This window comes from Pezoporus wallicus, unplaced genomic scaffold (assembly GCF_028554395.1).
Source record: "Pezoporus wallicus isolate ANWC-B61680 ecotype Strahan unplaced genomic scaffold, APGP_CSIRO_Pwel_v1 contig_2908, whole genome shotgun sequence".
Classification (NCBI taxonomy): domain Eukaryota; kingdom Metazoa; phylum Chordata; class Aves; order Psittaciformes; family Psittacidae; genus Pezoporus; species Pezoporus wallicus.
In genome coordinates, this window is record NW_026642179.1 from 1,215,109 (window position 1) to 1,232,982 (window position 17,874).

Genomic DNA, 17,874 nt, shown 5'->3' on the forward strand with positions numbered 1-17,874 from the left:
CTATAGGCTGGACTGGAATGGTTTTCAGCAGCTGCTTAGTCCATCATGTTTGATTAGCCCCACTGGGCTGGTTGAGATCCACACCATCTTATGTCCCCAGTAAAACTGTCCACAGTTCCCTCTGAATACCCTATTTGTGGCTGCGCCCCAGTGTCCCTGCAGCAATGGGCTGGGAGAACTTACCCATCTGTGTGTGAGTGCATCCTGCAGGACCATAAAGGGAGGAGGAAAGCATTAGGAAGCCCATTGCAAAGCAGCATGTTCTGGCTGATTACTAGCCCATTCACAGACCATGGAGCAGGAGAAAGAGAGATTCTGTGCATGACTGGGAAACGTTTTTATTATTATCCCAGGGTTTTAAGCAGTCTAATTTTTCAGCTGTGGATTAGGTTTCTACACAGGAGTGCCTGGCCCAAATTGAAAATCCATGTACCTTACAGCAGCCCAGACACACAGCAGAAGATATAGAGCCCTTCATTTCTAGGTCACTGGCTTATATCAGTTTTTCCTCAGCTGTGACCAAAAGGCGCTAATGTAAAATAAACCCACAACCCTAATGTGAGTGACAGAAATTGCACAACAATTTACCCCAGCTCGTGCAGTTTATCTGGCAAGATCAGTCAAGGGAGCCAAGCACCCAAGCCAGCTGTCCATACCAAATTAGTTATCACTCTGTGAGACAGATATTATCTATCCTCTTTGGAAATCTTAATTTCAACTCAGGGCACAGAATTTATATTCATATTAATAAAAACCCTCCTGTTTGTTTCACATATGGACAATTTGCTCTTTAATCTCCATTACACAGTCACAGCTGGGAAATTTATATAGTTAGGCAGTAAACATTTTTCTCTTCCTGCAAGATGTTTGAAATTTTGGAGAAAGACCATGCTGTCATACCCTCTTTTGGCATCCCGGACTGTTTACGCTATTAAACCAAACCAGCCCCAGTTTGTGCTATGGCCCTGAGGCCATGGGACATGACACGGCTCACCTGGCAGAGACCCAAGCTCTGCTAACATGCCAACAGTGACACAGCAGGGTCAATGCACGAGCTTTGTGACTTGGCTCCCTTGAACTTACCTGCCTCTGTGTAAGCCTAGGATGTAATGTAAAACACTGGTGGTATTTTTTCCTGCCTGTCTGACAGCTTTCCTGACAATGGCTGGTTGCTAGAAGATGCTCTTTTCTCTCAGATCCTCCTGTCATTCTCAGTAATTTCCAAAGTGATGCAGTGTCATGATTTAACATCCTCCTGGGTTGTATGGTGCCTGTTAGCTGCTCTCAGGCCTGGCTTTTATGATGCTGAGGTGCATAAGGCTTTGTCCTGGGCAGGAAATGAAGAGTCAGTGTTTGATAACCTTTCAACTTTCCATTTTGAAACAGGAGGAGTCCATCAAATCTCAGAAAACAATGAAGAATAAAAAAATCAGAAAACACCAATTTTAAGGGGACACAATGTATCATTCTAATAATATTGAAACATTCTGATTTTGGTCTTATGTCTGCAACGCAATTTCTTCTACATGTTAACTAAATTTTGAAAGGAAGGGTATTTCTGGGCTGAAGGAATGGAACTTTTCATTTTAAAACTGTCAAAATCAGACTTCTCAATATTTTAAAACTTACTCTTTTTTTAGACATTACATTCGCCAGAACCTACTCCTTTACTGTCAGAAATTCAGTGAATCACTACTTTTGAATGGCAGCAAAGGAAGAGAACTTTTTCTGAAAAATGCCCTGCCAGGTCTAATAAACAGTTTTTCAGTCACTCGTCTTTGTCTTAAGTTCTGATGAATGCTACAATGGCTCCATCTCAAAACAGCTGCATTAGAACATATGTCATTTATGTGATTTTTCACTTTTTTTCTTCAAATGAGGCCACTGGAAGCTTCCTGAATCTTTTGGTACAATGCTACTGAAAGTCATATGAAAATAAAATAAATACAGGAAGTACTCACATTAGCCAGTTTCCCAGATCCACTTAATAGCTGCTTCAGATAGAGATTCAAACCCTTCACTCTTTTATGTTCAAGATCTGTAAAAGGCAAATGCCACGAGTAGGGAAACCTGCAAAACAAGAATATTTTTAAGTATAACTCTTGTACTGTATTTGCTGTTAATATTTCCAGCTCTACTTAATAAATTAACAGTTTCTAAGAGATTTTGCAGGTAGGCCAGGGGACATGTACAGTGTCCAGAGGACTGTTTCCCCTCTGACTCTGGTTCTTCCAATAATTTGCTGATATTCTGTTTCATACTGTACCTCTTTTTCTGTCTAAATCATTAATTAAAAATATAAAGATTCAAAACCCCCAAAAGGCACTTATTTGCATTTCATGGCATTTACTACCTATAAATAATTGGCCTTTTATGATCCCAGGAAACCACTACCCTCCCCATTTTTTGCACCGTGAGCAGCACACGAGATCTCTAATGTCAGCCCAGGACTCATGCTATGCAAACCCTCACCATAGAATATTGTATACCAGAGCCTTACAGTAATAATGTGACATCTTATGAATATGTCATTGCTTGCTTTTTTACCTCATCTATTTAGAGCATGGATAAGTTTTTCAGAGCAGGTCCCTGATCTCATATGTAATTTCAGAAGCCAGCATAATAAAAACAATGCATGAAAACAAATGATTTTCACAAAAACAAAATCAATCCCAACAAAAGCAATAACAATAATAATAATAATAATAATGTTCCTGCTGAATTTTATTAAGAATAATTTCATTTCAGTATATTAAATAAACCACATAATCATAGAATGGCCTTATGTCAATTTTCAAAGGCTTTGGTGATTGACAATGCCAAAACCTCACTTTTTTTTTTTTTCCCACTTGAATCGTATTTTTGCATTTTACTTGCTGCTTGCTTCCATACAGAATCACAGAAATAAAATGGTCAGGGTTGGAAAGGACCTTAAGATCATCTGCTTACAACCCCCCTGCCATGGAGAGGGACACCTCACACCAAACCATCTCACCCAAGGCTCTGTCCAACCTGGACTTGAATACCACCAGGGATGGAGCATTCACAACCTCCCTGGGCAACCCAGTCCAGTGCCTCACCACCCTTACAGTAAAGAACTTCCTCCTTATATCCAACCTAAACTTCCCCTGTTTAAGTTTTAACCCATTACCCCTTGTCCTGTCACTACAGTCCCTAATGAAGAGTCCCTCCCCAGCATCCCTATAGGCCCCCTTCAGATACTGGAAGGCTGCTATGAGATCTCCACGCAGCCTTCTCTTCTCCAGGCTGAACAGTCCCAACTTCCTCAGCCTGTCTTCACACGGGAAGTGCTCCAGTCCCCCGATCATTCTCATAGCCCTCCTCTGTACTTGTTCCAACAGTTCCATGTCCTTTTTATGTTGAGGACACCAGAACTGCACACAATACTCCAGGTGAGGTCTCACAAGAGCAGAGTAGAGGGGCAGGATCACCTCCTTCGACCTGCTGGTCACGCTCCTTTTGATGCAGCCCAGGATAGGGTTGGCTTTCTGGGCTGCAATCAAACACTGCAGCCGGCTCATGTTCATTTTTCTCATCAACCAACACCCCAAGTCCTTCTCCGCAGGGCTGCTCTGAATCTCTTCTCTGCCCAACCTGTAGCTGTGCCTGGGATTGCTCCGACCCAGGTGTAGGACCTTGCACTTGGCATGGTTAAACTTCATGAGGTTGGCATCAGCCCACCTCACAAGCATGTCGAGGTCCCTCTGGATGGCATTCCTTCCCTCCAGCGTATCAACCGAACCACACAGCTTGGTGTCATCGGCAAACTTGCTGAAGGTGCACTCAATCCCACTGTCCATGTCAGCGACAAAGATGTTGAACAGTACTGGTCCCAGCACCAACCCCTGAGGGACACCACTCATTATTGTTTTCCACCTGGACATTGAGCCATTGACCACAACTCTTTGTGTGCAGCCATCCAGCCAGTTCTTTATCCACCGAGTGGTCCATCCATCAAATTGATGTCTCTCCAATTTAGAGACAAGGATGTCGTGTGGGACAGTGTCGAACGCTTTGCACAAGTCCAGGTCGATGACATCAACTGCTCTACCCCTGTCCGTCAGTTCTGTAGCCCCATCATACATCATAGAAGGTCACCAAATTGGTCAGGCAGGATTTGCCCTTAGTGAAGCCATGCTGGCTGTCACCAGCCACCTTGTTTTTTCCATGTGCCTTAGCATACTTTCCAGGAGAATCTGCTCCAAGATTTTGCCAGGCACAGGGGTGAGACTGACTGGTCTGTAGTTCCCTGGGTCTTCCATTTTCCCCTTCTTGAAAATGGGGGTTATATTTCCTTTTTCCCAGTTGTTTTTAGAGACAACACACATTAGATAAATCAAAAAGTTAGATTTTTAACAATACACATGGTCAAAATATATTAACCTTGCCCTGACAAGAAGTATTTCTCTCAGGTTGAAGGACCATTAGAAAAGTTATCTGTGCTAAATTGCATGTAATGGGTTTTGTGATATGGACTGGTTATACTGGGGTTCATAACTAATATTATGCTTTATGTCCTCTACTCTTGTGTGAAATAGAAAGGTGGAAGTTTTGATCTAGGTGTATTTCATGTTACAACACTACTGTAAATAGTTAACCATGTCTTGTTTACAACCTTGTTTATCCACTTGTTCTCAAGAGATCCCTGAAGGCTTCAGACAAATGACTAAAGAGCCTTGTAGCATGCAATATACTGAAAAGAGACACTCTGCCAGTCTTTTGAAAGGCAGCTGTGTAATACTGTGCAGAAGAATTGCAATGTAATTTACAACTAAAAAAGTAAGGGGGCAGGATGATAGCAGCATACTGTATGTATGTATGACCTCTCGATTATTTTTGCCTATATCACTGAAAGATCAGGGCACAGTGAGGCACTGTAAAAATGAATATTAAGAGGCAATTTTTGCCTAACAAAATTACAGTGGCAGGACACGTAATGGGGGTGGGGAAGTGATATGACCCAGGACCATGACATATAAGAGCTGCACAGATAAAAATAGAGCCCAGGTCATTTGGCACACATAGATAGCCTGTGAATGTTCTGGGTTCCTCTGCCTCTGGGGCACAAAAAGGACTTCTTTCAAGGGATGGAAGGGAGGATCTGTTTGGAAGCAGCTTAAAATTAATTAGGCTGTACAACACAAAGAGAGGACTCTGGCTGTAAAACGTAGGCCCTCAGAAGATGCAACCTTAGCACGGTGGCCAAACAGAGGGCAGGGAAACTGCGGACTGACAGCGCCAATAACTCTGCTGCAGTGAAGGACAATAGGAACCTTCTTTAAAAGGCCTTAATGCTTTTGCTGACTTATGCCTTTGGCTGAAACTGACTTTGCACTTGTGAACAGACTTGTATCAGAAAAGGTTAACTTCCCAAGATGACTTTGAGCTTTGTATTTACCTTAAATAGATCAGAAAAGTATAAACTTGCACCATGCACAGTCATCCTGCATAGCGGATTCCATTTCCTAATTAGCAGCTTGAAGAACATCTTGTGTTCATCAAGCTAATAATTAAATTATGTCACTTAAATGCTTTGTTGGGTGAAAAGATTTTTGGCTTTAAAAAAAAAAAATTGAACACAATTAATACTCTATCTGAAACAAATAGGAAGGTGGTAAAGTGCAAGGGCTTGCTTGGGGCAACTGTGCTTTGACTTATAAAAATGGGCTGAACGTTTCAGACACTGAGAACTCTGAGCTTTTGACATCAGTTTCTTGAGATATAGCCAGTGTTTAGTACTTGTATGAAGTAGACTTATATTGCATGATAATGAGATGTCTCCTCCTAATGAGACATGAAAAATTCAATTTCATGAATCAATACAAAGCAGTAACCAAATCATTTCTTTTAGCAGTTCTAATTACTCTAGTAATATCAGACATTTTCCTTTTAAATCATACATCTTCAAACTGCTGTTGTGGTTACATTATGGAACAAGGCTTTTTCCTTCCATTGAAGTATCTGGCATTGGCCAGAGCTGGAGCTTTGCAATACAGACAAATATTCTGATGTGGTATGGCAGTTTCAGTAATAACTTCCTATAAACTAATAATTTCTTTATTATTAGAATAAAAACTGGAATACATGAAAAGCCTCAATCTGACAAAGTTCTGCTAGAAAACAGATAAAAACTTTAAAATTAAAGAACATACATATAAAGAAACATCATAAAATTAATTACTTTAACGCAGTCTTAGGGAAAGATCACACAGTGACAGGTTACCGCTGGGACTGAATTATGGCAATAAAGCTCTGGAGCTCTTAGACACGGCTTTTGTATACTCAGATTAACCCTCTGTAAGTTCTGGAACTCTGTTTTGCAGTGAAAATGTCGTGAGGGATTTTATTAAATCTGAAAAATAGCAGGTACCAATTTTCAAATTCATTACAGGGTTTCTGAGGTTTATGTGCTTCTAAAAAGAAATATATTTTCCTTCAAAGAGCTTTCTCATCATAGGAAAAAAATCATAGTTACTTGTTAATCATTTTATTTTACAACTTAATAGTTAGCGTGCAAATATCTCCAAATCAAACTCATGATTCTAGCACTTCCAGTGTTTAGTGAAATTACAGTTCTCTCCAGCTGCTTCAAAACATTTCATGTGAGCCAGTCATAAGGAGTCAAACTGAAGACAATTAAAATCCCCCTTAGGCAGGAAAAAGATCCTCTAGAATTAACTAATCCTAAACCATTTATGTGGATGCCTCTCACAAGCTTGGGTGGATATCAAATTTGGTTCTGAATTTCGTGGACTTTTTTTTTAAGTCAAAACCATATTGCTTGTGGCTATGTACCTCAGGTCAAACCTCTAAGATCTTTCTATTTTTCAAGCCTATCACTTGAATCTCAGCTTGGTTCAAGTAAACTGCTTGTCCTCTTGGCCAGCTTTATGTTTTATTGTAGATTCAGCTTGAAGAGGGCCTTGTATCAGGTAAGACAGCATGATTGTTTGAGAGAGGACTACTTTGTTCTCAATGGTCTATGCAGTAAAATGTATATGATATTTGTAGAACACATAACTCCACTTGTATTACCAAAGCCATGGACAGTCATTACATAAGGCAAAGCTGTTTTACGTAAGACGGAAAGAAACTGTGGGACTCGCTGTCTCAGGAAACTGAAGAAATAAGTCTCAGAATATGAAAAGCAGGAATAGACATGCACATGGCTAAAATGCAACATTCAGAATTATTACAACTAATGATAGCATATTTTTCAAGAGATATTAAACTGAATGATGCAAGGCACAAAGTATCAGGGTTTGGGGCCAGGATAGTATTTAATAAGATTATTATGTATTTCTCAGCTGGGGAAGTATGTGCATCTTTTGATCACACCTGCCAGTGTCAGAGACTGGTTTGTCTCTGTTCCAACCCACTGTGAACATTCCTACATTGCTTTAATAGATGGATTTTGCTATGTGTTTTGATCGGCATCATGCAGAAAATAAAAACTATTAGAAGCCCTACTGGCCTTTAATGAAGTCAATACCACTTACCCTTTTATTACAGGAATAGCTGTGTCAGGAGCAAGCTGTTCCCCCCCCCCCCATCCCAATAAAAAAAAATAAAATATATAAAAGTTAGACTGTCACAATGGCCTACAATGGCCTACGATTCAGTTTCTTCTGGGACTGAATAGAAGGCTTGATAAAATATGTCACATTGCCTTTGTGTTTCTAAAAATATGCCTGCTGTACGTTTCTCACATTTTCATCTGTGCACAGAGAGAAGCACTAAATAGCAGAGTAACATCCCCTAATATGCTGCCTTACTCTGGGAGGGCATATGATGGAAATTGCTTCTGGAGATGGCTGTGAAGTTTGGAGAACTGGTCAAATGATTTTTCCACAAAAGTGACCACATTGCAGGTCTGTACCACCTGGACGAGGTATAGCTGTATTGGGGAAAAGGGAGAGACCGAAAAATGATCAGAGAGGCACATTAAAAAAAAAAATCTACATGAGAAAATACAAGGTGATTTTAACAAAAAAAACCCTTTCTTTAATATAGTGCCAAGTTCCAGAGAACTCAGTTTGTAATTTATAGTCTTTGCTGCATAGAAAGAGAAACTTGCCTGGATAGCATACAATTCAAACACTGAAAGATCACTGCAGTGTGTGAAAACTAATAGTGCACCATTAAAGCGTCACATAACAGCCTCCTATTTCTATTAGGCTTCCTAATTTTGTGCCATGCTTTCCTTCCGGATGCTTTAATTAGCTCTTGATTTATTTTTCACTATAGGGCATGAACTGCTCTCCTTAATGGCTCCCTGCTAATAGCTAACTACTTGGTGTTCTTTTTCTCCTGTAGATCATTGCTTATAGAACTGCTGTTCATCCTGTGATCCCTTAAACATGGCACAAACACATCTTCTATAAAGGAGGAAGGGGAGTATATAAGCTCACAAAAGAGTCGTTAAAGACCAAGGCAAATGAGGGCAAGCAAAGAACATAATACATACCGGGTCAGACTTTTTGTTGAACCCCAAAATGGTGGCTCTTGCAATTGAATTCTCTGCATTCAACATCATCCACTCTTGGGGGATAGTCTCTGGAGCTTGAGGCTTTGCAGAGCCTGTCACTGACATCTGTACAAGCGTGTGGATCAAGTTATTGAGTTTAACAGGAAAGCACTCCAAACTTTCCTTTATTTTCCTGACGGACAAACAAACAAGAGGTATTATTTATAGATATTTTGTTTCCATTTCTTGATCCTTGGTTTCCTGGGATGCAAGAATCAAAAAAAAACCCTAAATTCTGAAACCTACCTCACACAAACATGTACCCCTGTACATGCTAGTCATTACTGTTTGCAGCAATACAGCATATCTGGCTTTTGAACTCAACTGCTTAAAGGAGTTCTCTTGCCATAGCCTGTCGCACTGCTTACGCTGGGGTAGTTATTCTTCATGAGCTGGATACCGTCAGCCTTCTTTCGGACAACAAATGCAGGCAGAACATTTCCATATGTGTTTTGAGGAGTTCCAGGACAGAACAACGTGTATTAACTTTGACAGGTAGGAGAGAGTTCTCTATCACTAACCTCACATGGACTTACACGTGCCTGCGCAAGGCTCTTGCATCCAATTTCTGATTTAGCTGTGCATGATGTGCTGCTAAATCCTCTACCCAGTTCTTAAATGCTCTATCCCTGTGGAGCTGCTTATGATGAAAAAAACAGAAGAGAGAAATATTCTCCCCATATCTATCCCCCATCTCACCCCAGTGCAAGGGGTGCAGAACACACTTCTCATTTCCTGGAGTTTTAAAATCCTTCATCAGAAAAGACACAATAGATAAAAATATAACTAGATATACATGTAGATATGTACTGCAGATGTGTTTTAACATCAAAGTGAACTTGAGAAATAGCAGTGGAAGATAATCACTGGTCTTTGAAGAGTAAGATGTAGTGCTCATTAGAAAACACTTGCCCTCCTGAATTCAGTTGCTAGTTAAGATCTGTTTAACTGCGATGCTAACTTTTTTTCTGTTTCCCTGCATATTTCTACAGATCTCAGAAGACGTTACGGATAGGTTCTGATGTTAAATAACAACAGCCCACTAGTTTCAGGCCATATGGCAGCAAACCTTTACCAAATTGCTACAGGTTTTTGTTTTTATTTTTTTTCTCTTCCAGTTTTGGACTGCATCTAACTAGCTTGCAAGGCTGACAACACCCTTAGCCACCTTCATCATCCCCTGTTCAAAGCTGAGCAAATGACTCACCTGTCATTTTAAATTAAATTCTTATTCATGGTTTTCTATGAGTGGGTTCGATTGCTTACTGCAATCAATCAAAATCAACTCCATCACATTAGCCTAATTTTCATGATTTCTGATGTTCTGGCTAAAGTCTGTAGCTCCATAGCTACATGAAACTGCACCTAAAAGAGCATCTTACCTGCAGATAGCTCCTCAGCCTGCCTCCCGCCTCTCCCCCTACTTGAGATCTCATTCAAAATACTGTGTGAATTTATCATACACCAATCAGGCATAACAAACTGAGGAAAGATGTATGTGCTTTTCTTAATGTAACAAGAGGAAAGGTATCTTCGAATTGATTCCGTTAATTATCTTAATTATTAATTACATTCTCCAGAAACACAAACACAGAGACTATTTAATAAATGACACAAATTAACACTCAAATGGAAAACAAGAAAACAAATCTCATTTCAAAATATTAGTACAGAATCAATTCAGTGCTGACTAATTAGGTTGCATCTGTGGTGAACTTTCTCCTACGTATTTAATTTCATGCTTAGTTTAAACACTTCCTAAGTCACTAAGACATAATTTAGGCTATAGAAACTGCAACTGGGTTGCATTATAGCAAAGCAGCTCGGGAATTTGCAAAATTACTATAAGGGCCATGTTAACTTTGTAGCTAAATACAGTGCATTTTAATTTGCATAAAGCAGGCCTCTGCTTATAAACTAGTACTAATTCAGATACCATCACTGTGCAGAGCAGCTGATATCAGAATACCACTATTTTTTCCATGGGTCCATTAAGCTTCCAAAATACTTTTAACACCCAGATTGCTAATGACGTACTTTAAACCTAAACAGAGGCTTTTGTTGTCATTGTTGCAGGTTTTCCCTGTGAGTTAATTTAATCATTACATATAAAATGAAATAAAAACAGAAGTATACGTTGTTTTCTCCCTCTCTTGTTATTCAGTTTTCTCTGTATGTTGTCCTCTATGTTAGAATAGAAAACACTAAGCAATCCTTACATCATGTTATCAACAAAGAAATGAAAAGGCCTCTTTGCTATTCTGATGACATCTCAGAGCATGTCTTAACAGCGAGGTAGAACAACTCTATTACGGTTCTCTGCACTTACCTTTAAGGCAAACTGGCTTAAGGAAACCCTCTTTCCCACAGCCTCCAAAAAGCTGGTTGCTAACTATGTGTGGACCAGTGGGGTACATCAACCCCATATGTCTTTTCTTTTTAAATTTTGCAGTTCATTTCTGGCATGGATTAGTTCACTGACTCAGTTTATCACATTGTAGTACCTGATTACCCTTTCTGCTAGCATTTTTAAAGTTCATCCGACGGATCAGTGGTGGAACTTTCCCCTTGAACTCTCCGAGATCCCCATACACCTACTTTTCTCTACAGCCACATTAACTTTAGCTATAGGAGAAGAAGCTGGTAAGGTCATGGGTATTTGTTGCTGAGATGCTCTTGCTCCCTAGGCCTTTACCATCCCAGTTTTTCAGTTATTTTAGAGCCTGCTAGCCCAAGTTGTTTAGAGAATTAGAGCTTAATGGTGGGAGATGGAAAACCTAAAGCGAGCTGTACAAAGGGCATCAAAACCACGGCTTAATCAGAGGGACGGAAAACTGCCATTAACTAAAGTAACATTGATTGTGAACAATAACATTGCTAAAACACAGTTTTCAGGCAGAAAAAAGTCTTTTTTGTTCACAAGACAGTATCTGTTTACTACGTAGATTGGTTCCTGACCTATTTCTCAGAACAGTGAGTTAAATATCTGGATTATTGAAAAGTAATGACTTTCCACTTTCCACCTGCTGAAGTGACTTTGAATTTCAGATTTGCCTCACAGTCTTTCTATAGGACTGTCAAATTACAGCATCAGGTAAAACACGCACAGACTGGCTGCTTGTGTAAACAGAGATGTATTAAAGAATTGGCTAGCATTTTCAAGAATGACTAGTGATAGCTGGTGCCTTGATTTTTAGGAATTAGACATTCTTATGGGACAGGTATCCAGGGGGCTGGTGCTTAGAGCTTTTTGGACACACCAGCCTCTCTCCATAGCCTTTTAAGAACATATACACTCATTATTACTGGCTTATCTTACTCTTGGTATATATGTAAGAATAAATATTCACCCCAATTTTCTTTATTGTTCCTGATGGCATCAAACTAACTCTGATCCCATGGGCTGAGTACATCAGGTTCTCTCCTGCAGCGCATCTTCCAGTCCAGTTTCCCTACCAGTGCTCCTATGTGCCAGGACAGAAGACATTCCTTTCCCCTGAGATGGTGGCATGTGGGATTCGTACAATAGTATGAATGCCTCAAACAACATAAATTCAAGGAGGATGTCTGCCTTCTGTTCGAGGCACATATACTAATATCTTTATAAATCACTCAAATGTGACTGAAAGAAATTTTAATACTGTAGTTTTGCCTATGGCCTTTCAGAAGCCACTAGCTTTCACTGGTGGTTCAGCTGTTCCAGAGATCTGCAGCCACCTGAGAAACAGATATTGGCTGATCAGTTTGTGAGTAGCATCATGTTTTGAAAGGAGTTACTGTGAACTGTCCAGTTTTGCAACTGCGAGCATTTGTGATTTGCATTGTGGATACGCCTGACCTGGGCAATGACAGGTACCTACCAAATAGCTCTGTTAACAAATAGGTAAAAGCAGCAGCTGACCCACACAGCACTCCCCTCAATCAGGCTGCTGAACGCCATAGAATCACAGAATGGTTAGGGTTGGGAAGGGCCTTAAGATCACCTAGTTCCCAGCCTCCTGCCATGGGCAGGGACACCTGATATGCAACGGTGCTTCTCTAGTAATTGTCAGATCAACTGTGTATCTCTTATTCATAGGTTTCTATGAGTGTGTTAGATTGCATACTGCAATCAATTGAAATCAGCTCTATTCATTGCATTAGACTAATTTTAATCCCTTAAAAATAATTCCAAACATACATCCCTTTACAGGCACATTCAAAATATCAGCCAGCATGACACACCATGCTGACATTTGAAGACATCTGCAGAAAACAAAGAGGAAATTTATATCCAGAGGTAAGATGGGTTTCCAGTTTCTGGTGAAACTGTTGTCAGGGGAAGAGGAAGGGAGGGAGGGGAAAGGATCAAACTGAGTTTCAAGGATCAAACTGAGTTCAGGGCAGATGCTGGAGAGACAACAATCTTTCATTTGGCACTAGGTGCACAGAACTGACAAGCAAATACAGAAACTCTTGTTTAACTCTCAATTGGTGCATTGTTTATCTACGAACTGAGGGTACGACCTTACAGAAGGCTGTAAGCTGTGAGGCCTAACACTGCTGCTTGTCAGCTCATAACAGTGAACTGACCCTATGTGAGAAGAACACAGTATGCAAATGCGACCACAGATTGTTGAACATGCCTTAAATCAAGAATGAGAGTAAAGGAATTTGGTAAAACACAGAACACTCTACAACCCTGAAAGGGGCCAGTACGTTACAGTTTGAACTCCATTAGCATTATTCTGTTGGCTGAAAAGGTGAGGCAAAGAACAAATTAAAGTTGTTTTGGCAGGAATATTTGTGACATTGTTCATCATTTCATGTTACTTTTAAACAACAGTAGAAGCAATGTCAGTATTATTGCTCAAACCAAACTCAGACAATTGCTAAAGGCAACCTATTCCTACAGAAACACAGAGAAATAATGTTCTTGTATTTCCAGTAGCCAAAGATTGGGGTTTATAGCAGATACAGCGCATGATTGAATCTGAAAGATTACAATAACTACCTTGTGCTTAGGACAAGAAATAACTTTCTGTTGGCAGTGTTTAACATTCCAATGGCCACACTCCTTGTCCAGAACATTTTAAAAACAATAAAGTGGTTTTGGAATTATGGAGAAAAAGGAGCTACAAATTGCAAAGGATTTGGGAGCTACTGGAAGTTATGCTAATAACCAGAATTTTCAATCAGAAATTTCAATCTCCTTGGCTTTCTAAGGACAGCTTGAAAAGTAGGTGCAGGAATAAGCTACAGAGTGACCAAGCTACTGAGTGATCATGAGAAGTGTGTAACTGGATTTTTTCTCACCTCGACATCTTGTATAACAAGGAGGTACAGAATTTTTTTCTCTAAAGGATGGGAATAAAAATGATATCGGTAAAGTTCACAAAAATCTCAACATTTCTGGGTGCAAGTCAGAAAATGCTTTTACAGAGGGATAAGTTCTGCATGGATCCGGCTACCAGGCCTTCCCAAAGTCTTTATCATAGAATCAAAGACTGGTTTGGGTTGGAGAAGAACTTAAAGACCACTTAGTTCCAACCCATTGCCATGGGCAGGGACACGTTCCACTAGACCAGGTTTCTCAAAGCTCCGTTCAACCTGGCCTTGAACACTGCCAGAGATGGGACAGTCACAGTTTCTCTGGGCAACCTGTGCCAGTGTCTCATCACCCTCACAGTAAAGAACTTCCTAATATCTAACCTAAATCTACCCTTTTTCAGTTTAAAGCCATTCCCCCTTGTCCTATCACTACTTGCTCTTACAAAAAGTCCGTTGCCAGCTTTTTAGTAGGCCCTCTTTAGGTACTGGCAGGAATTATTTTATTTATATCATACATATATTTATATTATATATTTTACAATTTTATTTTGAAAAGCACCTGGATACACTTTCCAGAAGTTAAAATAGTACTAAACATGAAGCCTGATGAGCTACCTATGTTTAAACATGTAGAAATGTTAGTTAATAAATGCAGTGAATTAACATAAATTATGTTCAAACATGAATAGACATTAGAAAAAAAAAAAAAAAAGGCTCAAAAAGAAAGGAGATCCATGGAAATTCATGAGCTAATGATAAGAGACTTTTGCCTTGCAAATCAGCATATATAATACAAACATACATAGTATGACTATTAAAGAATAAAATATGAACATTAGCAATATCTGACTTTTCTATGGGATGTAATAATCTCTGTGGACAATAACAAATCTACACTTCAGCCTTTCAAAGGAAATTGGAACAATAGCTCTGGAGTTCACAAAAATAATTTTAGCAGAAAATACAGTTTCAAGTAACAACAGAGCCCACAGCACTGTACAGATCTGCACTATGATACTAGCTTTGTCAGTAAGCAGGACTTGAATGGCATTTCTACTCTGAAGATCTTCATTTCTTTAACACCAAGCCTAGCAAGATATCTAATGGGAAGAAGGACATACTGGCCTCTGAGTTCTACCTATAGTCAGTCTGGGCTGAACAGGATTTCCTAACCTTAACATGAACCTCTACCAGGCAACAAAGCACACCAACTCTTCCTACTTCCAAAACAGCACTGAGTGACATTTCCTTAATGCCAGGTGTTATTCCACACGTTTTGGCTGAGAAAGACTGCAGGCAAATTCCCACTCCGAATTCTCATGTCTCTCACTTCCTCCACCCTAACCCTCAAAATACCACAACCACCTTGCCCAACTAGCAGAAAGATCATGGAGCTAGAGCTCTGTCCTGAACCCAGCCTTCATCATTAGTCTTCCAGCTAAGCAAGACTGCAGTGATATTAAGCCTATCTATAACCTTAGTCCTACCCAACTGAAATACCTGAATAACTGAACTGATCCTTTCCACCTCCAGAATAGCACTGGGCCCTAGCTCTGAGCTTTGCATGACACTAATGCAATTTTCACTCTCAAGACTCACATTTCCCTGTCTGTTATGTATATCCTAGTCTTTTTTCACTAATTAAATGAATTGGGTTTTTTATCCATGAGAGACAGATACAACTATCTAAACTGTTTGACAGAATCAAGACTTTTACAGTTTAATTAGAAACTGCATGTTTCCAATTTGAAGTGGAAATATAAGTCTGTCATTTGGGAATATGTAAAATTTTAAAGGAAAGGATAAGGTAGGAGGTGAAAGTAAATGTGAAGCTGTAATTAAATTTTAAAATAAAACAATCTTGCTAAGGGGCAAGAGTGAAAGCATATGAAAAAACAAGTGTTAAAAGAGAAGGAACTTCTTGCTCTGCTGTGTGTAAAGTAATTGAACAACAGTTTTGTTTGAGAAATTCCTCTTTGTCTTCAAAGAGTCTTCCTTAAACTCTCTAGGCCTCTGTTCCAGCCTTCTCTGAACTTGCTGCCTTAGTTTCTGATTCTAATGCACAAAAAGGAAACATGCAAATAACACAATTCAAATCACCCAAAATCTTCATATAGGCCTCTGTAATAATAAGTAGACTGGCTCAGTTGCCAGTTCAAGCTTTCAACAGCTCAGCTGCTGTTCAAGCTTTCATCTCATTTATTCATTGCAATGTGTCCTCGGGCTGCATTGAAATGTAGGGGGATTGCTCTTGCCTCAGGGCAGTTTGCATGTACAAAGAACAGTGCTGTCTTATAGCAGGCTCCTTTAGGGCTCTGAGTTTGAAAGGAGGCCTTCACTCAAAAGTCCAGGGCTGTGAACTGGGTATGTGCCCTGCACTTGCACCAGAACTGAAGGTCGGAAGAGTCTGGCTTGCTTTGCCTGTGTGTCCAGCATGCATGAATTCATACACTGTCCGTGGGAAATGACGGTGCTGCGCAGGACAGGCTCTGATAAGGAGTTTTTTTTTTTCTTGTACTGTGTTTAGAATGGAAAAGCGAGTTTCCAAATCCAGACAGTCTTCACTGGCTCCATCTGGAGCATAATAACATCAACAGTTGAAATTATATGTAATGCATAGGCCTGGCCCAAGACTGATTTTATACACATCATCTGCAGCTTCTCATCAATAATCCACAGTTATTATCACAAACAAGTGAAAAGTTTCATTATCCTACACAAATCAAACTTTGATCATACTTATATTCACACAAGGTCTGTTTAGTGCTAAAAAGGAAGAATCAGTACCATTTTGCAGATGAAGAAACTATGGCTAACAGAAAAAGTAACTTGCCTGAGGCAACACAGGTCAAAAGAAGAACAGAAATGTGACTAACAGGCAGGAATTCCAGGTCTTCACTCAGACCACTAGCAAGTTGAACCCTTTTATGCAGTCCAAATATGTAGCTGCTGCTTTAAAAGCAGGGAGGAAAATTGACAAGCTATAAGTCAGGATGGTTCTAACATAAAAGCCAAAGAAATCTCTAGGTGCTAAATAAGCGACTTGTTAAAGATGCACCTCAAATGCACAACTGTTTCTTCCAGAAATTTGAGGAGATTGGTTATAATGTGCATAAGAAATGAACTTTTCAAAAGCAAACGTGAAGACCAATTACCCTTTTGTGTCATTTCACTGATTAGGACCTTTGAACATCATAACAGAAAAACTGTTGTGTTGTTTTTTCTGTTCGGGTTTTTTTTGTTTGATTGATTGGTTTAGATTTGTTTTGTTTTTTAATTTGACAGCTTTGCTTCATGCCTGAAGGACATAAGGTTTCTGGTTTTACCTTGTAAAGTAACTTGTTGCCTGGAGGTCTGAGTCCTGAGGACGGAGGTTATCATACACATACTTCAGATCCTGAATGCTGTTTAGCTCAGGCAGTCCTGCATGCAGCATCTTAAAGGAAAGAAATATCATTAGTCACTGGTCTATTGAAAAGAAGTTTAAATGAACTGAGCTAACTCATTTCAGAAATAAAAGTTTTACACCAAAAGGTCTTCTTGGAAAACACAAAGTTTTGCTGTCTTGAAAAGTGGTTCTGTTACAAAAGCAATGCCTTCAATACTAAGGTGAATATATGGCATAATAAACCTCCACATTGAGGTACCAGTACTGAGGCATGGTTTAAAATTACCAATCCATTTTAGCTATTTATTTTCTCTTTGGATTTCATAATCTCAATGTGCGCATTGCTAAGCTTCCTTCATAGCCTTCTAATGGTGATAAAGGGAAGGCAACCAAATTCAGCAACCTGAACAATAGTAACCACATTTCTGTTATGCACACAGTGTTACCATACTCCTAATCCAATTTAGCGCAACATCACCTTCTCATTTGTAACTACTAATTCTATCATCACTGCTCTGGACTTCTCCTGCATAGGGGTCATAGATTCACTCCGTTTACAGTCAGTGGAGGAGAAAAGATCTTTGAGATGTTGATTCTTAGCAGGAGCCTTAATGTGGGCACTGAGAAC

General features: G+C 39.7%; 1 protein-coding gene across 1 annotated transcript in view; it reads right to left on the reverse strand.

The window, feature by feature from the left end:
- Nucleotides 1–17,874, reverse strand: part of PIK3C2G (phosphatidylinositol-4-phosphate 3-kinase catalytic subunit type 2 gamma) — a 208,370-nt gene that overhangs the window by 42,684 nt on the left and 147,812 nt on the right. Inside the window, exons 26-29 of the mRNA XM_057428016.1 lie at nt 17,185–17,294; nt 8,489–8,681; nt 7,797–7,918; nt 1,962–2,070 (exon numbers count right to left, since the gene is read on the reverse strand). Coding sequence (XP_057283999.1) covers nt 1,962–2,070; nt 7,797–7,918; nt 8,489–8,681; nt 17,185–17,294 — 534 coding nt within the window. The remainder of the gene's footprint in view (nt 1–1,961; nt 2,071–7,796; nt 7,919–8,488; nt 8,682–17,184; nt 17,295–17,874) is intronic.